The following is a 23836-nucleotide window of genomic DNA, read 5'->3' as shown; positions in this document are numbered from 1 at the left end:
TTTTTTTTTATTTTTTGTGTAGTTTTTTTTTTTTTTTTTTTAACCTAGTTGGGAAAAAAAGTTTCTGACTTTCTGATAGACTTACCGTGCTGTACTGTGTTTGAGTTACATGGGTTTGACCCTTGCAAAAAAAAATTAAGGAAGGTAATACACCAGCCTTGAAGGTTTATAGTTTGAAGTCAGGTAATAGGAAACATTATTTAACAAAATAAGACAAAATATAGTTGGTTTCAACTTTTTTCCTTCTCATTTTGCAGTTCTTAAAGACTTGATGATTTTCATTTTCCACCTTTCATTTAATACTAGTTTTTTTAATTTATAAGATTTTAAATCATGAGGGAGAGTTTGGGGTATTGCTCCTAAATAAAAGCTATACTTCCTTAATTTTCTCCCACCCATCAAGGCACAGTTGAATGCTTACTTTGTACTTCTGTCACTTTTTTTGCACTTCTGTCCTAGTACTTGCCATAGTCTTGGCTCTCCTAGACAGCATCCTTACTTTATTCATCTTTATATAGGCTGTATAAGAAAAGTACAAAACTTACTGGTACAGCCAGGACATGCTTAAAAGAGTATAGAAAATTTAGTTGGAGAAAGCCCTCTAATGATTGAAATGATGATTGATACTGTAAAAGATTAAAAAAAGAAAAGTTATAAACAGAAGACTTCCATAAGATAGCGGGATTTATTTACAGATTGGTGAATCTAGTTAGTTAAAAGTGATAAATTAAGAATAGATTGTACAAAGCCAAAGTAGAGAACCGAATACCAGACTGAGGAGCTTAAATGGTATTGTGTAACTGGTTGATCAGTAAACAAAGACAGTACCTCTTTTTATGTTGCCGAAATTGGCCCTGAATTTAAACATCGTATGTAAATTTTTGGGAGGTAGTCTCATTTCTCATTTATTGTTTATATAGATCTCTATCAGCCTTGAAAATTAGGTATTTTAACAACTCATAAATAGAAACAGGCACGTAATTCATATATCTTATGCTCTGGCAGTTTGCTGTTCCTTGTAAATACCCAGTGAATGCTAACCTTCATTGCCTTGGTTCTGTTTCCTTTGCTGGAAATCCCTTTCTGTTGCCATGTTTTCAACTCCTGCCCTTCTTTCAAGTGTAGCTCAAGTTCCGTGTCTTCTAAAAAGACCTTATTAGTCCATAGTGAAGTACTTTCTTCAGAGTAGATCTCATTGTCCCTTTTTGTCATTACTCATTATGTATCTACTTTTTTCATTTTAGACTGTAAGCAGCAACTAACATAATGCTGTACATGTCCTAGATGTCATTAAATTTTTTATGTTAAAGAATGATTTCTGTGTTTTAGGCAGGTATTTTGTGAGGGTAAAGTAGAGGAAGCAATGGGTAAATGAAGGCACAAAATGATGGTGAAAGGATCTTGAGGGCAGTAATTAGAAAAGAAGTGAGGGGAAAATGAAAGGGAAGGAATAAGAAAGTATGAAACAAGGATTTTTCTTTGGATTTACTAATCTTCTACATGTATCCTATTTTAGTTGCTGAGTGTCATAACCATTTTATATTTTTCCCAGGGAATCTGGAGGGCTCACTTGGGCTTCTCAGTAGTTGTAATGATTTGAAAGCCTCCTATAATCTAGTCTTTTTTGTCATTGAAACTTAAATACTCCTCAAGGATTTCCTAGTTTCTATATGCTTAAAATACAGTTTTTAGCTTTTAAATTTTCATAGTAAAATACATTACTGTGAAGTGTTGTCACAAAGCCCTATTAAATTTGGAGAGAGAAAAGGAGTTAATATCAACAAAGATCTTTGGAGTAATTTCTCCTTGTTTGAAAGTTGGGGAAAATCTTTTCATTTATTTGTTCACCAGAGTGTTGAAGCCAGCGTCTTCTCAAATCAGAGTCTGAGCTTTTAAATGCTGAGATAGGTAGTATTCTCTTTTTATCAATTTTGACCCATTTATTCTGTGAGCATATTTTTTAGAGATGACTTAAATCTCTCCTCAATCGATAAAAATTAGTCTCTTGTCCAAAAGCAAGTATTTACTTTTTTTGCTAACTGTGACAATAACATGGTCATTTAAATTTTTTTGTGCTCTGTACCATAAGGTAAAGAAGTGTATATTTTGTTATTTACTTAGCTTTTAGGCAAAGCAAATACCATTTACTCATGTGGTAAATACATAGAAAGCTTATTCTGCAGTTTTTTAAAGTGACAGACCACCACTATCTAAAGTTTATTTGACAAACCATTTTCTGTAAATAATTGGTATGTTATTTTCCACTGATGTTTTGATGGCTGACTCAATTTTTCTTTAAATATTAAGTCATCAGTATTGTTGAATGCTGTTTAATGATTTTGGATCTGAGTAAGACCTAGAAAGATTGTACCTTCTGAAAATAATAACTAGGCAGTAAGTTTGAGAGCCAGTATATTGTAGTGGTGAATAATATGCACTCTGGATTCAGAGAAATGGGCTAAATCCATCTCTGCCACTGTGCAGTCATGGGAAGCTTCTATTTGAACCCCGTTTCGCTTTATATATGCATACGTATATATGTGTGTATGTATATATTTTTATATTTCCAGGATATGTCATTAAGTTGTGGTAATCCTGTGTTAGTTTTTAAAGACTTTGGTGTGAAATTGATACATTTTAAGGTTGACTTTAAGAACTAAATTTGGTGTAATAGCTTTCAAAGCAATTATAAATGACATTAATACCAATATAAATGTTTCTTTTAGGAGAAACTGTTCTTTTAGGAGTAACTGTTCATGTTCTGTGAACCAGCTTTATATTCTGTTGTCTTTTAAGATAGAAATATATGGACCCACTAATAATAGGAAAGTAATTATAATAGGAAATAAATACATGTGGTCTTACTGAAGTATAGGACTATTAAGTAATCTTTGGGTAATCCAGGAAATAATTAGATAGAATATCTACAAAACTCTTTTTAACAGCATAAAAACACAATTTTAAACAGACCTGTGTTCTGTGACAGTTTTACAAAAATAATGTATACAGTTTTCCCTTGAAACCTATGGCTAGTCCAAAATTGTTGTGAATTAAGTTCTGAAATTAAAGAAACAAGCATTCCATCCTTTCTCTTTCATTTTTTCTCTTACTTTCTTGAAATATAGTCTTTTCCAGAATATATACGTGCACGTGCGCGCACACACACACACACACACACTCACACACACACACACAGTATGTATTTCTCCTTCCTGTTTTAATGAATACTGATAGGTAGGGAGGAGATTTGTTTACCTTAGATCTGTACATCATATAACATCACTATAATACTTAATGATAGTCATTGATGTTCATAATGAAATGTGTTGATTGTAGTTTCAGAGCTAAAAAAAAAAAAGACATTAAATAAGTTCATTATAATTTGTTTACTTGGAAGCTTTTCAGCGGATAGGAAAAATTCTTTTCTTTAAATATCTGTTTAATTATAGTGTTTTACACTAATTTATTAAGATTTTAGTGTCTTTCTATGTTAAATTGTTTTTATTCTAATAATCTTTGTGATTTTTGTAGCATTTGGTCTGTATATGTAAGCGAAGATCACTTTAGAAATATTAACTACAACTACCATCAGCTGAGACCTTATTCTCTGCCAGTCAGCATTCTAAATATATTGAATGTACCAAGTCAGCCTGATCCTCATAACAGCCCTGTGAGGTAGATACTTCTCTCCCCTCAGATGAGGAAACAGAACCATAGAAAGGTTCTTTAATTTTTCCAAGGCAATTCAGCTAGTAAGTATTATACCTAGGATTTAAAAACTGGTATATATACTGTCCAGTATGTAATTGCTGTGTCCCCCAAATTTTACAATTAGGTTAACTGTTCTAGTAATATATAAATATAGTCATCGTATTTAAAAAACACAGAACAATGTAGACTCTTACCTGAACATTAGCTAGGCTCTATAATTAGGACTGGGATTGTATTAGGCTATATAGGAAGGTATCACCATAACAGATGGGTAGGAATTAGTAGTACTAGAAATGGTAATCAGGATTTTAAAACCTGAGATTAAAAATATCTGAATTCGTTAATAATTTTTTACTTTCTCAGTGTGATTTCAGTAATACTGATTTGATTTTTGGTAAATTAGCATTTCTCAGGACAGTCTTGATCAGCTCAGATGTAGTCTGATTCAATGATTATTTAATAATGATATACCTAAAATCCATTAAAATGGTCACGCAAAGATTAATTTTGTTTTCTTTTTTCCCCTTTAGTAAAATAAAACAGGGTCTGTTACCTAGCTTGGAAGATTTGCTGTTCTATACAATTGCAGAAGGACAAGAGAAAATACCTGTTCATAAATTTATTACAGTAAGTTTTTACATTCTTCTATCTTAAACTTTTTGAAAATCAGTAATACTGTATCAGAATACAGGAATGTCTAATGTAGTCTTAAAGATCATTTTACATGTAGATTCTGACTGACACTGTTTCTCTTTATTATGTTTTCAAATTTTCATCATGCTATTTCAAGGTAATCAGTGAAAGAAAATGAAAGAAACAATGAGAAACTTGTCCAGAAAGTGGGTAATAGTGACCCTTAAATGCCCATGTGCATATTCAGGTTCTGGGTGGAAGTTTTCATATACAGGAATAAAAACTTATAGTTGGAATAAGCATATACATTATTTGCACTATGTATTTACAAACTCTTATTTTTTTAAAAACAGGCACTCAAATCTACAGGATTGCGAACGTCTGATCCCAGGTTGAAAGAGTGTATGGATATGTTAAGATTAACTCTTCAAACAACATCAGATGGTGTCATGCTAGACAAAGATCTTTTTAAAAAGTAAAAATTTCTGCCAAACCTTTAATGGTGATTTGCTATGCTATATGGTGATTTTTCTTTTAAAACAAAATTGCATCTTTGAAGGCCAGTGCTTCCTGTGTAACTGAAAAAAATAAGGGGGAATTTATAAATATCGATTGTTTGAAGAACTTGGTGCACGTAGGTTCTGTGATACACAGGGGCTAAGAGAAGACTTTCTTTGAAATTGCTCTATGGAAATAGAGCAGTACACATGTGTGTTTCCAGTTTACAATTATCTGGAATTTGTATTCAGTTTGAATAGAGCACACTCTGTCTTGTCACAGCTTAAATTGATCTCCAATTCATATGCATGTCTTGCAGGCGTTTTCAGTATGGTCTCTGTGTCTTTCCTACAAGGTGATTTAGATGACATCATAAAATGAGAAGCCTTCAGACAACATTCCTTAGATTCACATATCCCCATTGTCTGCTTCTCTCCTCTTTTCAGACATATTAATACATAGGCTTTTGACTATTTTCATTTCCTTCAAATTATTTAAAAACTGAAAACAACTTTGGAGATGAATGCCTTGATTTGGTTGAATGAGCATGTTTATTTTGATTTTCTTGTATTTGCCTATTAGTTTAAACTTACTAAGAGTTTGGTAAAAACCAGTGTAAAACTGTAAACACTACTGTAAACCATTGGCTTTCTCCAGACCATAGGCTTAGTTTGAAGTAGATCCAAAGAATTCTAGCATCTACCTTGACAGTTTAGTTTTATGTATGTATGTATTTTTATTTATTGTTCTTTTATATGTTTTGAGTGACTGGATTGCCCTAGATATCTCCTGGAAGTATCCTAGAGTATTAAGCCATTTGAATGTATAAGTATTTAACTGAGGTCCTTCAAAGTTTCCTGGCATGCTGTGAAGCACTGCTGACAGTCTTGTCTTTTTACTACAAGGTTCTTGATTCTGTTAACTCAGCTGACCTTATAGAGATTTTAGGTTCATTTTGGAACTGATATTAGGAATTTTTTTTGAGTCATCAAAACATGTTTCTTTGTGGAGGGGAAAAAATAAATCATTTCTTGTTGTTTATTTTTAGTGTTCATAAACTGTGCAAAGTACTCTTGATTATGGTGCCTTCTGAGAGTTATTTTGGTATATCTGAGAATGAAGTTGTCAAAGAGATGGTAGGGAGATCTGTTGATAATAAGTATGAGGGACTGTTTTGGAATTTGAAATGAAAGCAGTATTTTATGCCTTTTTAGTACTGTTTAAAATTTTTTTGTGCTTTATAAACATTTGCTGTGTTTATATGAAATTAAAAGTAACTTAAATATACTGATTATGAAGCCAGGAAACATAATCATAAAATTTTATGTCCATAATTATATAAAAGAATAACAATAACTATTATTTTAAATGCTAATCTTGAAAATTATTTTAAATGCTGATTTTTTTTTTAATTGATGATTGTAATATAGGCAGTTCCCAATTTGACAAATGCTTAGAGCTATATATGTGCAGGCAGTAGAAAGTCTCAGTCTGAAGGCATAACGATTTCTCTTTTCATCTCTAGAATGAAGTGATTCAAAACCTCTATTAACCTTTTCAGGTCACCTAGAAGGGTGATTGCTCTAGAGAGGTTCTTTTTTTTTTCAAAATAAGTTTTATAGCTTAGTGTTGCCTTAAATAAACAATCTCATCTCCATGCAGGTGGGAACGAGATGTTACAGTGGAATTCATTTTCCCAGAGAAATAATTTATAATGGCATATAGGCATGGTTGAAGTCAGTCTGTTGATTTTTGCTTAAAAAACATTGTTGATTAATGTATGTAGACTTTGAGAGTAATCTGAGAAATAACTACTATGTATGACTTTTTTTTTTTTTTTTTTACTGTTTGGAGCATAATCTATTTGAAAGTTGGAGACTGCCTGTACTCATCTAGATTATCACTTGTTTGTAATGCTAAGAATCCTGAAAACTAGAAGTGGAAAATTGTGTTGAAAGTGAATGCATTATTTATTTCTGCATTTTTAACCATACAAATATTAGAATTATTTTTATGTATGATCATAGTTTTTTGATCTTTTCTGTTTTTGAGGAAAATGAGTGGTAGTCTTTTGCATTTGTATATTGTTTGTCTTTTAAAATCACATCCATTATGTTATTTTAGTAGAGAAAAATGGTGAGAAAATATCTAAAACACGTTACTTAGTTGTTAATCATAAACACTTATGAAGATGATGATGATTCCCAGTTTACAGTTGAGCATACTAAACAAAGCATGAGAAATATGTGACTTGCTGAAAACCATGAGTCCTTCCTCCTCAGAATTCATTTTATATAGGACTTCTAATTTTCTAGTTCTATTCATGAGATCTGTATTAAAATAACTCCAAAGAAAAATATTTACTACCTGTAATGTTCATCAGTTTGTAATAGACACTCCTTGGAGTGGTAAGGTTGCCTGTGTTGGCCACAGTAATTCACTGGTGAAGTCAGTTACCACAGCTTTACCAGCACCTTTTGATAGAGGGGGAAAAAAACAACAAATTAGTTTCACTGACTGTACAGTTTTGTTAATCATAAAGCTTCTTTTTAAAAGTGCTGATTGATTTTAAATAGTTGAATAGTTAGTAGTAGGTTAATGATTTAAATTTGTCCAGCAGTCCTCATATTTTTTCATGTATAACTTCTTGAAAAATGAGGATTTAGGTTTGATACAGATACAATGATTTAAGATCAAGAATTGTCTTAACATTTTTCTGCTGAGAAATATGTTCTTTAGTGTATATTTCTTACAACTCTCATGTGCAAATTGAATTGCTATTTAAAACATTAAATATTAAATCAGCACACTTAATTTTTAGGTTAACATTGGAACTATAAGAAAATAATTTATCAAAGTTTATTCAAGTACCTATTTGTTATCCTGGGATATCAATTATTTCTTTGTCTACTAATTTTTTCATGTTGTAATTGGGGCACATGTTTATGACTGGAAAATCAATATTTTAAATCAGTGTTTTAATTTTGTATTGACTAAGCTGTATTCTGAATTTTTTATTAATAGTTAAAAAGTGAAATTTAGTTTTTAATTTGATGATTTGTTTAGAACAATTTCAATCGAAGTATTGAGACCCACAAATTTCTCACTTCTATATTTATAATTAGTGTAATTTATTTACTTACAGGTATACTTTTCTTACCTGTAAAGTGAGGAAATCATCATTCTCAAATTGTTGATGTTTTCAAGGTTCAACAGATGAATATTACTTAAAACTTACTTTTTTTTTTAATTGACAATTTGGGTTTTTTTTTTCCTGTCAAAGAAGCTGCTAATATAGTATCATATCATTTACCTGTGAGGAATCCAGTTATATAAATAACTTCCCATAGTTAGTGGTTGGACTTTGTCTTACTGAGTGAGTTACTGAGAATCTCTTAAGAAAATTAGCTTACAGTATATGGTTTACTGTAACTTATTTACAAAACTCTTCTTTAAGGTTGTATTAATATATGAATTTTCTGGCTTAAGTCATGCTCTTCCATCTTTTTAAATAATTTTTAATAACAAGACCTTTTATTCTACATTGTATTACATATAGTGAATAGAATAATATGATTTAACATTTTTGGTAATTCATATAATATAAAGTTAATTACTATATTAGTTTTATTTATATATAATTTTATTTGAAATAATATTTTACAAGCATTTGAATAAGTATTCTAGTCTGACTAAACAAAATTGATTTTATCTCCCTTTGTTAGCTTAGAAGTACAGGTTTTTCAAACTAATTCAGGGAAAATAATGTTAAATTACAAAACGTTTAGGGTTTTGTGAAATACTAATAGTTATATAGGAACTAAGGGATGTATATCTGAGGTTACTTACTAGTTAAATAAACAGGATCTCAACTGTGACATACTAAAGTCCAGTTTTTGTTAATGAGATGTCATGCTGAATGCTTATCAACTCTGGTAGGCTTAAGAAACTTGTCTTTAGATGCTCTTGATATTTAACCTGGTGGAATGCTCTTCTGTTTTAATCTTTGACACAATTTTTAGGCAATCTAATTTATTTAACTTGCTCAACAGCTTACAAGCAACTGCATGAAAAACTACTTGAAGGAAAGGAAAGGAAAGGAAATGATACAGAAAGTATAATTTTATAGATTTTAGTTTGTTGTATATAATGATGAATTTCACTATTTAAATATTTTCCTAATTAATATTGTTATCACCAAGTATACTAGTATTTGAAAGGCACCCAGTCAATTAATTTTTTTCTTACCTTCCACAGATGTGTTCAAAGCAACATTGTTTTGTTGACACAAGCCTTTAGAAGAAAGTTTGTCATTCCTGACTTTATGTCTTTTACCTCTCACATTGATGAGTTATTTGAAAGTGCTAAAAAGCAGTCTGGAGGAAAGGTAACATTTTTGATGTGAATATTTCCTAAACCTGTTATTCAATAAAACCAGCTCAACTTGAGGTATAGGAATTAAAGTTGTAGAGTTTTCTTGTGTTTTGCTAATTAAGAAATTTAAGTTAAGTGAGGCTACTGGATTACATCGTTTTAAAATACTTTATATATTCAACTTTGTTATTTGGGTTACAAAGAAATCTTAAGTTTAAGAATTCTTTTTCATTTTCAGATGATGGACATGGCTGTAAACCTTTAATTAATAAAAAAGTAATGTTATTAAGAATTTCTATACATGTGACATCCTTGAACATTAAATATTTCTAGTTTTAAAAATTCTCTAACTAAAATACTAAGGGCTATTTTATTTTTTTCTCTATATTGAAAGTTTTTAGGTAATGAAACCCTGCTATAATAACTTTGATTAAAGAAATTATATTTCTTTATCTTTAAAAAAATCATGTCTTAGTTTCTTTTTTAGACTGTGCTTTTCTAGGATGAGAGAATACATAGGAAAATATACAGGATGACAGAGACTGAGAGAAGTCAGTTAAATCTCATCTATAATCCTCAAGTCTCTTCTGCTCTTAGTTTTTATAAATATTGTTATAAAAGACCACAAAGCACTGAGTACTATAAAAGAACCTAGCTAAATTGAGATAAAATTTTTGGTAGAAGAAATATTATTTGCCTGTATTCTGTTATTTTTTTCTGATATTTTATATAGGTTGCGGATTATATTCCTCAGCTAGCCAAGTTCAGTCCTGATTTGTGGGGTGTGTCTGTGTGTACAGTAGATGGACAGAGGTGAGTTTATTTCAAATTCATGAAAACCAACTTTAAGCCTTAAATTTTGCATAACAGTGAGCATGAGGGAGAGAAGAACATCTTCTGTGATAGAAACTAGCCATAACATGACAGCAATTCAAGAATGTAAATAAGTTTAGATTTTAATTTACCTCCTAAAAACTTAATTGAAATAATCGTAAACTAAATTTTATGAGACATTTCATCTTTTTCACAGCTGTAGTCTTGTTATTTGAGTCTTTATTGTTCGAGTACCTGCAATTACAGTTTCCTTAGGAAAAGCAGACTTGTCAAACATGAAATTCTTCACTAATGAACTGACCACGCATAAAATTTGTTCACATTTTTCAGCTTAACATTAGTTAACCCAGCCTGTTATTGTCTTTGTTCCTCTTGCTCCTGATGTGAATGGCATGATAGTTAAGATCGTACATTATGATGATAATTTATTTATGCCTATCACTTGCAAAGTCAAGAATCATTTGCAAACTTGTAGAATCTCATAAGTTCATGAAAGTGATTTTTGGAAAGTATTCATGCAGTAGGAACAGCCGCTGACAAATGAGGATATAGAAGAATTAAAAAAGGATAATGAAGTGAAGGCACTTGGAGAGAGTGAGTTGGTTTTAAAATCAATGAATTATGTGAGGCCCTTGAAAAATTGATAAGAGTTCTGGTATATTTTTTCAAGAATGACTTTTTATTACGCTGTGAGTCAGTCATAAGGATTTATAATTGTGTTATAATTTGGTTTTGTCAAGTCTGAAAAATTGTGCCAAAAATGAAGACTCAGTTTTTTTAATTCATTTGAAGACTTAGCTCAGAGTTATGATCTTTGTGTTTTATTTTTGTTTCATTTTTATTAAGTATTATTTCTTTAAAAAAATTTTTTTTTATGTTTATCTATTTTGAGAGAGAGACAGAGTGAGCAAGGGAGGGGGAGAGAGAGGGAGAGAGAATCTCAGGCAGGCTCTGCACTGTGAGCACAGAGCCCAATTCAGGGCTTGAACCTCTGAACCGTGAGATCACGACCTGGCCAAAACCAAGAGTCCGATGCTTAATTAACTGAGCCATTCAGGCAGTATTATTACTTTTTTAATTAAAATGTGATTGACATAAAATAAGGTGTGCAGCCCCTTAAATATTTACAGCTTGATGAATTTATATCAGAGATGTAATTTTGTCCTAAATTTTGTTAAAACTACAAATCATTTAGCCTTATAATTCCTTGTCTTTTTAAACTTAATATCCCAGTTATAGCTTCTCCAGTTATTAAATTTTGATCTTTTAAGTACCTTCATTTTAAGAGATCTTTTTATTTTTTACTAATTTTCTTTCTCAAGTATTTACAGTAAAAAGACATATGGCTTCGCCCATTCCTTCTTAGGGTATCTGAGGCCCAGAAAGTTCATCTAATAGTGGAAGAGGTAAAACTAATGCCTAAGTCTCTGAACTTCTTGTTTGTTGTTGTCTCCATTATGACAAGCTTTTATCCTAATCTGGGCCTCTAAAATGTTCTAAACAGTCATTGTGTATTGAATTAAATGTTGGGTGCTATGAAAGGGCATACATCTATGAGAAAAACATGGCTTTATTCTTACGGACCAAATCTAGTTGGGAGTGATAGTCCTATTTTTGTATTTGGAGGAAATGGTTTATCAGGTAATGGGAATTTTTATGTTTGGAGGAAATGATTATTATATAAGGCTTGCACTTGCAGATGATTTTTCTCCCTTTTTTTTTTTTTTTTTAAGAGAGAGCACCAACAAGCATGTGTTCATGTATGTGCATGAGTATGGGAGGGGCAGTGGAAAGGGTGAGAGAATATTATGCAGGCTTCATGCTCAGTGCAGAAACTGATGAGGGACTCGATCTCACAACCCTCAGATCATGACCTGAGCCAGAATTGAGATATGGATGCTTAACTGACTGAACTACCCAGGCACCCCTGTTTTTTCTCGTCTTAAAGATTCTCTGTATATCAATATGATTCTTTTAGTTTACTTTTCTTATGTGGAGAATTGTAAAAGTTGACTTTGGACTAGAATGTATGTATTCTTATTTATTTAAAAAAATTTTTTTTAATATACTTTTGAGAAAGAGAGAGAGAGACACAGAGTGAGCAGGGGAAGGGCAGAGAGAGAGAGGGAGACACAGAATCTGAAACAGGCTCCAGACTCTTAGCTGTCAGCACAGAGCCCAATATGGGCTCAAACTCACGAGTCTTGAGAGATCATGACCTGAGCCAAAGTCAGACGTTTAACTGACTGAGCCACCCAGACGCCCTAAACATGTATTACCCAAAGGTAGTTAAGATAGGCTTTGGAAGGTTTTAGAATGATTGTCAAGTTGGACTTACGGTCTGAATTAGAAGTAATTCATAAACAAGATAGGAAAAATATACTTTTGCTGTCTATATATATGTATTTATTTTCCATAATATACTTACAGGAGAGGTGGCCCTCTGATGTTTCTTAGCCCTCTGATGTTTCCTCTAATCCCTTTTAGCCCAGTAGTGGTTATTAATAGTATCCAGTTTCACTATGAATGAGTTTCACTCTAAAGGAATGAGTGCCTGGTCTGTGTTGGGGCAGAGTTCAGGGCATCTGGGATACCAGTGACTAAACATTATAACAGGGTGAGTCACAGGTTTTCCAGTTTTTAACCTATTCTATTCTCCTATGCATCCCAGTTTGGTAACATATAAAGCTTTCTTTTTCTCTTGTTTAGAAGTGGTAATGGTGATAATGATGCCATTAATGCCAGCTCCAGTACACTTTATAAAACTGGGTACTATTTCTTTTAACAGGGCTGAAATTGTGCATAGATATGAATGAGGTATTTAGAGGCAAGGTTTCAGAGAATGGTGTTGAATCCAAACTGAACTCTATTGAAAAACTAATAAGCATGGTGTAATCATGATGAAAGCTGTAAGTGAAGAAGTGGTGACTGATTTCTAACAGGGCTAGTTCATTTTCTATGATTGAATACAGGTGGGAGTAAGGATGGCCATATCCTCTTGCCCTCAGAGGAAATTTTTCACATTATTTTGTTATTATCTAATCCTGAACCATTCTATTACCTGAATACTTGTAAGCTTTTGCCTATTTTGCAGCATTCTTCTTAAAAAATTTATATTTATTCTTTAATATCCAAGTAAACTTGTGGTTAAATTATGGGAAAACCTTTATGAATTAGAATTAACATGTAAAAAATAACTCCAATTATTTAGATATTTTCCAGCTGATATTATTTTTTAAATCTACTTTTAAATAGGCATTCTATTGGAGATACCAAAGTTCCATTTTGTCTTCAGTCCTGTGTAAAACCTTTGAAATATGCCATTGCTGTTAATGACCTTGGAACAGAATATGTGCATCGATATGTTGGGAAAGAGCCAAGTGGATTAAGATTCAACAAACTGTTTTTAAATGAAGATGGTAAGAAAAAGAAACACCTCATTTTCCTATTTAAATCTCAGAAGTTTTTTTGTTTTCTTTTTTTGAAGAAAATTAAAAGTATTAATATTTTTGTTTTTATTTCTCATGGAATTTCTGTAAAACCCATAGACCTGTTAAAAATGTATTTTTAGGCTTCTCATATCACTGGAAATTGGGCTAAGGTGAAGATGAGGGCAGGGAATAGGATTTTCACTTCACTTTATAACCACGTATAGGAGAATGTCTTGTAGTAAAATCTCACAGTATCTGGGATTTGCTCTAAAATAATTCAATGAGTATGTCTGGGATTGCTAGGTGTGATTATAACTATATGTACGTAATTCTTGAGGCCAACTGTAAGGTGTTTGTATTGTATTCTTTTTACTTTTCTATATTGTATATATTTGAAAACTTCCAACATAACAAGTTTTTATGGTGGTCCTGGTTGAACTAATGAATAATTGTGCTTTTTCTCTTCCATAACATTTAATATTTGAAAGAATCATCTTGCATTAAGTAGTTGGATAACTAACAAGTCTTACTACTTAATGGGAATTCAAAAGCAAAGTGGGAGGATAAAGATAGTACTTTTGATCTGATAGAGGTTTTAAATCTGAACACCAGCCTATGTATTGGTTTCTATGTTTTAATCTTTCAGACATATGCTAAGCTCCTCTTTTTTTTAAGTCTATTCATTTATTTTGAGAGAGAGAGAGAGCATGTGTGAGTGGGGGAGGGGCAGAGGGGGAGAGACAATCCCACGCAGATTCCATACTGTCAGCACAGAGCCCACCACGGGGCTCAAATTCACCAACTGTGAGATCATGATCTGAACCAAAATCAGGAGTCCAACGCTTAACTGAGCCATCTGCCACACCCCACTAGGTTCCTCATTTATGACGAGTTAAGACAATTGAAGAAACAAGAAAGAGTGGGGGCGCCTGGGTGGCTTAGTCCTTTAAGCGTCCGACTTTCGCTTGGGTCATGATCTTGTGATTCGTGGGTTTGAGCCCCGCATCGGGCTCTGTGCTGACTGCCAGCTCAGAGCCTGGAGCCTGTTTTAGAGTCTGTGATTCCCTCTCTCTCTGACCCTCCTCTGCTCACGCTGTGTGTGTCTCTCTCTCTCTCCTAGAAATAAATAACATTTTAAAAAAAATTAAAAAAAAAAAAACAAGAAACAAGAAAGAGTGAAGAAGTTCAGTGGTTGCAGTAATGGTGGTGAAAAACAGTTTTTTAATGAAGTTAAAAGAATATTTCTTTGTGTTTTTCTGTTTGTTTTGGGAGCTACTTCATTTTCTTACCTGTTTTACCATAATCTTTCTGTCTTGATGCTACATTTGATTTTATGGAGATTATCATAAACTAGCAATTTCAGTAAGGACGTCATATGCAGAAGTACCTTATTTATCTATTAAACTCATTGACATGCAGATTTAATATGGAAATAATTGATTTTTTTTCTGTTAAGATTAAACATTTTATAATATTTTCCTATGCAAGTCAAACTAGAATATCTAGGTGGTTCTGGGGAATTGATTGATTTTGAGAGGTATTTAAGAATAGAAATGAAAAGATATAGGAATTTGTGAAGGAGTATTTGAGAAAGAAAAATAAAATGGGCATGGAGTAAGTGAACTTAACATAGTAACATATTGTTTTGCTCTGTACATTTATGGTTTTAGAAATCATAGTTTACTGATAGTAATCTATAAGAAAAAAAGATAAGAACTCAGTAATTTAGCACTGGTTTATAATAATTGAAATATGAAGTTTAAAAAGAGATATTCTTGATATTCTTTGACTTTTTTCCAAGCCAATACCTCTACCTGAGCCAATACCAGGAGTCTTAGAAGTAATGGGAAAATGAAGGCCTCACTGTACCATTCCTTTCCAAGTTCTGCATAGGTTCTATGCTCTAGAGTTTAGGTTTTGTTTTAAACTAGCCCCAGCAAAAAACAATTTGTAGGTCCTTTTCATATTTAAAACTTCAAGGATAGGTTTATGGTGAAATTATACACTTTGTATATGACTGTGTGTGCATCTAGCATTATTATAAAATTAAAAAAAAAACATATATATTGTCCTAGCTTTATAAGATTGTAGTAAGGTAGAATTAATGTGAATATAATGGGTAAATAAATTACAATATTCTTTTATCTTAGAGAAAGTGTGTGAGTAGGGGGAAGGGCACAGGGAGAGAGTGAGAATTACTTAGCATGGAGCCCAACACAGGGCTCTGTCCCACAACCCTGGGATCATGACCTGAACCAAAATCAAGAGTTGGACCCCCAACTGACTGAGCCACACAGGTGCCCTGTAGTACTGTTGTAATATTGGTAGTTTTACAATGCTTTACAACATAAAAATGTTTTAGTCCTGTGGTGGAAAGTTGGCTGATACTTACTGTCATTATCAATGAGGAAATAAGTTACTCGATGGAGGTACTAATTTTGGAAATCACCATCTCCTAGTGAAGTCTTTTTGTGTCTTAGAGTAGAAATTAGGTTAATCAACAAATACATATACAGCCTACTTATCCTATATTAACAGCTGTGGAGGGTAAATGGAACCTGGTTCTTAGAGTAACTTATCTAGCTAATACTAAAGGATACGGGAAACAATTACATACATCTAATACATGGAGAAAAAAGACAAACTTTTATCTTATAACTGTATAATTGACAGAAGCCAAAATGTATATGTTAGTTTGTATTGTAGAGGATTTGAGAAAGAAGAGGAGTTGAATTAATTTACATGAGGAAGACCAGAGTGAATTGTATATACAAAGAACAAAGTTTGGGTGGTTGGGTAAATGGGTGCTGTGGGATTAAACACTATATACAATATACTCTAATTTTTGTACGGTTCTTAAAAATTCCAGTATAATACTTAAAATATAAATATTCATATTGAACTGTGAGATTAATACTTTTTAGATCTTTAGTATATGCATTAGCAACCTTTGACTTAGCCTCAGTTATGAACCTCCTCTTTCTAAGGTTCATATTTGCTTAGTTTGAAAAGCTTTTGCTGGTATAATATGAAAGCACTTTCTGCATGTTTTGTTCCTTTGGAAAGAATAAATACTAAAACAGTTCTGTGCCTTCTAGTTAAAAGTGCCCATCAATTTCAGATGCGGCCCATGTCCATTTTGTCATTATACCAAGCTAATATATGCCATTACTTCAGGTGGTAGCTTTTATTAATTAAGTTTTATTTCTGTTGTCATGAGTATTTTTAAACTAAAAATTCTAAATGGAATCTTTTTACCTCTACCCTCCTCCCTATAATGGAGAAGGAAACAAGTAGATTTCATAGTGATAAGTTTTAGACTGAGGTTTCAGACTGCAGTATTGCTGGTGTTATAATATCTGGTGTATTTCTAAATACTAAGGTATCTGCCTTTTGAGCCAAAGGCAGAGAGAACAGTTGCTTACATATGAAAATTGCACTGTCATACCATGAAATGCATTAGTGTTCTTTGAAAGATCTTCTTGAATGCAGCTTTTGTGGTATTTGCAGAATCTTTATGACTTAGAAAATATTAAGTGCACACATTTATGTGGTACCATTTGGAATACACACATTAGCTGCCTCCTAAGGCCCTAGAGCCTAAACATAATGTCAAAAAACCATGAAAGGACAGACACGTAAACGTCTATACAAATACAGGTGTAAACTCATTTAGCACAGCCTGATTTCTGTGTTCTGATTTCTGTCTATATGTTGGGGTTTTTTTCTTTTTCAGGTGAATAATACTGGAAAATTTTGTTTCTTGGCTCCCTCTTGCCACATAGTACTATTCTTTGACACTAATTGCTCTCATTTTGTGTGATCTCAGAGAAAGCAAATTTCTCTTAGCAAGATTTGGAATAGGCAAAATCTTGATTGTAAATACTCTGATATTATACTAAATTTTAACATTTGGAACTAATCATCATCATAGGTAACCCAAAATGTATATAGCATTTGAAGCATAGCTACTAAATCACATTGTTGATCTTACATTGAAGGAAACTGGTAGACTATAAGTTACCTAATCTTTTGTCTGTCTTTTTTAAATTAACGAAAATTTAACAACTATATTGGGAAGTACTTTATATGCCATACAATTGGTATACAATTCAGTGGCTTTTAGTATATTCATAGATTTATTTATGAGAGAGAGAGCGCGCGCCTGAGCACATGAGAGGGGGAGGGGCAGAAAGAGAATCCCAAGCAGGGCCTGCACTGTCAGTGGAGAGCCCATTGCGGGGCTCAAACTCATGAACCGTTAGATCATGACCTGAGCCAAAGTCAGACACTTAACAGACTGACCCACCCAGGCAATTTTGGGACACTTTTGTCACCCCAAAAAATACCCTATACCCAGTGAGGACATTATATATAAATGAAACCCTATGCTATTTGGTCTTCTATGACTGGTCTGTCTTACTTGGCATGTTGCTTTTAAAGTGCTTTCATGTTTTGCCATGTATCACTATTTCATTTTTTAAAAATTGCTTAATAATGTTATATTTGTAATAATATCATATCTTGTTTATCTGTTCATCAGTTGACAGGACATTTGAGTTGTTTTTCACTTTTGATTTTTATTAGTAATAATCTTGTGAATGTTGGTGTACAGGTATTTGTGTGCACATACATATTTATTTCTCTTGGTTATATACCTGGGAATAGAATTGCTGGGTCATATGGCAACTCTGTTTAACAGTTGAAAACTGCCAGGCTGTTTTTTATAGCTCAGTAATTTAGTCATAAGTTGGTTCATCTTACAGAAGGTAACTTGCTTAAAATTTAAGGAGGCTAATAATATAGCAATAACTTAATATTCTGTTGGATTTGTCAAGTTAGATAAGAAATTTTCTCCACCCCCACAAATAAATCACTATCACAGACAGATAAATTAGTAATTGTGCTTTTAAATAAATGTTTTCAGTGCCCTAAGAGGTTTGTGTTTGGCATCTTTGCAATGCCATGAATGGAATGTAGTCAGTTGAGATTTGAAATTGTATTTGTTTTAAGAATTAGAAGAGGTAGGATTTGGGATGAATTTAAATTTTAAGTGATTTTTTAAATAACATCTTTATTGTCAGGAAATATAGGAAGAACAGAGAATACAGTTCAATCCCCTGTAATATTTTTATAATATATCCCTTTATAGTATTTGTTTTCTTTTCTGTATATGTATGTGTATATACATAAAAACAAAAATAAAGCACTTTTAAAAAGCAAAGTGTGCTTTTTTTCAAAGCTATTTTTATAGTGACATTACTCGAATGCCTAAGGGTGTGCTCAATACATTAAAGCATTTTGTGTGTGTTAATTCATTCAAGCATTAGGTTTCACTGAGTGGTTGGTGCTATTTATTACTCCTAATTCATAGTGAGGAAATTGAGGCACAGTGAAGTTCAGTTACTTGCTCAAGGTCAAATAAATGGTAGAGTTAGGAAATTTGGTTGTACTGTTATACTACTATTCACTATCTTTCTAAACATGAATCTTTGTTTTCGTACGTAATTGTTATGGAAGTATATTACTGGTTTGATAAATAAGTGACTTAAATGCATTCCTTCACCCTTTTTGCCCCTCCCCCCAAAAGAACTGTAACAATGTCATACATAAAGAAAATAAATACATGTTCATGAGAAGTACCTATGCGTCATGGAAAATGATATCAGATATTCAAAATAATGCTGTTTTTATATTTTACAGATAAGCCACACAATCCTATGGTAAATGCTGGAGCAATTGTTGTGACTTCATTAATAAAGGTAAAATGTTGACAATTCCTTTTAACCTAGTAAGTTTTTAAAAATAACTAAGGCATAAATTAGATGAATATTGGATTATTTGTGTAGAATTGTGAAAAGTTTTGGTGTTAAAAATTAATCTTATGGTAAAAAGTTAAGATATATATTTACTTTGAAATAAGTGTAATTTCAAGGACAATATTTAAGACAGATGACTCATTGTAAGAGTTACTCTTGACCTGAAGATCTGCCAAAAAATCAAAAAGAAGTCTCTGCTGAACAGTAGGCACAGAGGTTATTCTTCTGAAAGCTTTGATATTTTTTTCTTCCTTTTCCTTTTGACTCTTCGAAAATGAACAGATGTGAACACAATTAAAAGCATTTAACTGTTTACTGCTTGTCATCAGTATATGTAGGAACATTTGTTCTGGTACTTTGTGTTAAGACAAAGTACATTTACCCTTGAATATTCTGAAGTCCTTTCTACTCAGGAGCTACATTCCAATTTTTATTTGAATTTCTTTCATTTGTTTTGCTTCTTATCATAACTAAAATAAGTAAGACTTATTCCAATTATTAAGTTATATAATTTTTCTTATGCTTTGTTTTACATTGTATATTTTGATTGTTTTAGTGTCTAGTTTGCCTTAATAATTGGAAGCTCTGTTGTTGTTTGGAATAAGTATTTGAAAATGGTTTTATTGTGTGATACTGCTTAGATTTTTAATTTCTAATTATAAATTTCATTGATATTTAAATATATTTCATTTATGTTTGGAACATTTATATACTTCAATAAATCTATGCCTATCTTTTCCAAGCATGAAAAAAACATAACTACATGGCTTTATAGATGTATTAGTAAGGATGTGATACCCTGGTTACACAGAGAGTGTTTGGATATGAATTATGCCTTTGGCCCAGTTAAAAATATATATAATTTGTATCTAGAAATCCTCTCCTTCATGAATTTTATATGTTCATGAGAAAAGGCTTTAAAATAGAAGACTACTATCATAAGAATTAGGTACGTTTAGTTGTTATTTTTGGGCAAATACTTTGTGTTTGGCCCTCGTAATCCTTGTAACTCTAGTGAAGTAGGTATAATAACCAAGTATTAATTTTTAATGTACCTAATTTTAATAAGCTATGGAAATTTTTATTTTGCCTATTATAATATCTATTTATAACTTTTACATAAGGTAAAAGTTGTCATCTTGAGGTAATAGTATTTGTTTATTGTAGAAAATTATAATACAGATCTATATAAGAAACAGCCCTTCCTTCAGGTAGCTTACCTTGTAGGGTGACATAGACACAAGTAAATGGGCCCTTAGAGTAAAATCCAGTGAACACTGCAATAAGAGAAAAGTGTAATTAATAATTGTGTATATTTGAACAAGTTAACTTAGAGGTAAGGAAAGTTATGATAATATAATGTATGTGTTTAATGCTTGATGAGAAAACCACTAGAATGGTTCCAAAACTTTTTTGAATCTTCCCAGAAAAATGTTCACATACTATGATTTTCTATAAACTGGGGGAGTTCACAAACCCTTTGAAACTGATCCATGAATATCTTTAAGAACTCTTACACTGAAGAAAGATTAACATAGCACACCAAATAGTATTTTCAGAAAGGGCATATGTATATAATTAAAAGAAGCCTTTCTTAACTGCATGCAATTAAACATCTTCTGTTTAATGATTCATGGGTATCATATATACTACACTGAAATGCTGCATGTGAGAAATGCATGTCTGGTCATATCACACCATCACTTTATTAGTTTTACTTACCATGTTTAGTCATGAGCCATGAACGGTACATTTAGCCACATTAATGAACACATTAGAAACAGTTAAAAAAAACGCATACATATAAGTGTGGGTCAGTGTCCCAACAGTGCAAAAATTTAACTGAGTCATCTTGTATTTATAAATTTGATCAGTGATTTTAAATGTGTAAACATATTTAATTTACTGGCAAAGTTGAAAATAAGGTTTTGGGGTATAGTTCGTATTTAAGGTCACTTTCTTAGACTTTTTTGTTTTTAGAAGTATTTCACAAGTTTCTTTCTTTTTTCTTTTTTCTTTATTGAAGTTCATCTAAATCTTGGAGGGGTAAGCCTTGTATATCTCTGTAAAACTGCCCCAAAATGTAGTCCTTTTCTTAGGCTGTTTTTTAAAAAGAATCCAGAGCTCCTCTAAAGATCTGTATGTAATTTATGCAAGTTCTATGATCACAATATTTATGTATTGGTAATCAAAATTGAATTAGCAAAACCATAGCTGAAAGGGTCTTCAAGTCCAGCCTGCATTCTTAATGTAGTTACAGTGAGGAAACAGATGAGATGAGGGCTAACAGCAGAAAAGTTGGGCTTGAGCTGTCTCCTGGTTGGTTTGCTCTTCATTAGAATTCACTCTGCCATATTTAATGTGTTTCCTGTTTCTTTTGATAACATCTTTGTCTTTACCTAGCATTGTTATATTGTCCTAAAGGAAAAATTTTATTTTCTTAATTTTAACTTGTACAAATAATAACTTATTGGCTTAAAAGTCACATCTGATTTTTCATGGGTGTAACATAGTTATTCTTTCGACATTAGTCAGTGCCTACTATCTATCTGTAAAGGAACTAAGCCTTTTCTCAAGGAACTTCCATTTGAGTACCCCAAGCGTGGATATTTTACCATGGCTACTAGATGTGAATTTTGTTTTTTAGCTCTTAGTTGATAACCGTAAGGCTATTTTTTTCTTTCCAACTTAAACTTTATTATGGTGCTATTAAAACATTCTCATGTTAGTCTTCTCCCACACACTCAAAAAATTAAGTAGAGTCTTTAGTAAGACTCTTTATTTCTTAATTTTGTAGTATTGATATTTTTTCCTTGTAGGATTGGAGATGATCCTCAGGAAATGGGGGAAGAGGCAGAGCAAATGTTCAAAAGGATTAGCAGATTGTGGAAAAAAGGAGGATTTGGACAGAAGGAACCTGTTGCATAAATTCTTAACTACTAAACTTATAGGAAAACTCGAATATTTAAAATTTTAAACAAAGCTATCTAGGTAAATACCTTCCAAAAAAACCCAAATGTCATTTTGTACTTAAAATGCACATAATTTTAAAAACTATAAAAGTAATATTCTTTGTGGTAACGACTGAATTTAAAGGAGTACTTTTTGATGTAGTTTGTTTTATCTGATGATAATATGGTTGCTTGATTTAAAAGGAAGAGTAAATAATTTGAAAGGAGCACAATTACTCTGGATGAAATAGCTGTGTACTTAATATAATTTTTTTTCTTTGCAGAGCTAAAAACTTCAACTAATTTCAGTTTAAAAGTTTAGATCTTCTGGTAACTTGATGGTTAGGGTGGGAAAATGAGGAAGACATACTACAAGATAATTGCCATAGTTCTGCTGTTTTGTTTTGTTTTGTTTTATTTTATTTTGCTTTGGATTTGTTTATTTTGTTTTTTTACTTTAAAGGTAAAGAGTAAGTTACAGTGTCTTCTATGTTTAGTCTCTGTATTCTAGTGATACTTTCCAGTTTTTGTCATTTAAAGAAGCTTGATTTTTTTTAATCAAGTATTTTTAAATTTAAAAAATCAGATTTTTTTCTCTCTCATATTAAAAAATAATTTAATCGTATTCCATGAAAATAAGATGAATTTAGTTAGTATGTATGTAGTGCTCAGTTTGGTTATGTTAGCAATCACTTGTTGGACTTGTGAGCCACACTTTTAAGTGGTTTGTGGCTCTGCAGAGTACTAGGTGATGCCTTGGACTTGATAATTTTATTGTGGTGGTGTTTTAGTCATTCCATGTTTATATCAGTTGGTTTGAGGTGTTCTTTTTTTTTCTGTGAAAGATAATTTATTGACACCAAAATTCACTTTTCTCTTACTTTATATTTATTACCTATATATATTAGAGTTACCCTATATATATTAGGGTTAATCTGTAAAATAGTAGCTTTAGAACATTTTTTACCTATAATATCTATTTTAAATCTTCTAACTATTATTTAGCTTTGAAGCATATTCTGTGGCAACAGTAAATTAAATGTGTTCTATAAATCATTTTCAGTTACCTCTTTTTGCCTCTGATGCCTCCTTCCTCTGTGATCTCTAATTTTCAGTTGGCTTTTACACCTCCATTCTTTATGAATGGAATCGTGGTTTACTTACACAGTAACTCTGATTAATGCATTGACTTCAAATGAGTCATGTTAATATTAAACTTATTAGCAAATGTCCCTATTAACAGTAGTATTTTCACCTGTGTTGTAGTGTATAATACATAATTCAGTTCAGAAGTATGTTGTAGAAACAGGTTATAAAAACTTCAATATAGTTATATTAATTCTTTTAATAGCCAGTGTTAAAAAGTCAGTGCCTCTTTATCATGTTTTCATTCATAAAGTTTTCTTCAATGAAATGGAAATTCTTTAAGTTAGTGTAGGTATGTTTACAGAAAAGTTAACTTGTATAATTTTCTAGTCTCAGGATCTGATTAGTAACTACCTTATTCAGACAAACCATGTAGGTTGCTTTTAGAAGTCATTTGATCTCCAGGATCCTGGAAATCTTCTTTAATACATGAAAAGTA

At 31.8% G+C, this 23836-nt stretch overlaps 1 protein-coding gene across 3 annotated transcripts in view; it reads left to right on the top strand.

Annotated features, from left to right (window-relative positions):
• Nucleotides 1–23836, top strand: part of GLS (glutaminase) — an 82204-nt gene that overhangs the window by 12030 nt on the left and 46338 nt on the right. For all 3 annotated transcript variants that reach the window (XM_077780258.1, XM_077780259.1, XM_077780260.1), the window contains exons 3-8: nucleotides 4242–4338; nucleotides 4698–4819; nucleotides 9100–9229; nucleotides 9950–10029; nucleotides 13306–13469; nucleotides 19185–19243. In XM_077780258.1, coding sequence (XP_077636384.1) covers nucleotides 4242–4338; nucleotides 4698–4819; nucleotides 9100–9229; nucleotides 9950–10029; nucleotides 13306–13469; nucleotides 19185–19243 — 652 coding nt within the window. The remainder of the gene's footprint in view (nucleotides 1–4241; nucleotides 4339–4697; nucleotides 4820–9099; nucleotides 9230–9949; nucleotides 10030–13305; nucleotides 13470–19184; nucleotides 19244–23836) is intronic.

Source organism: Crocuta crocuta, unplaced genomic scaffold (genome assembly GCF_008692635.1).
Source record: "Crocuta crocuta isolate KB4526 unplaced genomic scaffold, BGI_CrCroc_1.0 scaffold38, whole genome shotgun sequence".
NCBI classification, from domain to species: Eukaryota; Metazoa; Chordata; class Mammalia; order Carnivora; family Hyaenidae; genus Crocuta; species Crocuta crocuta.
This window is presented reverse-complemented; position numbering and strand designations above follow the sequence as displayed.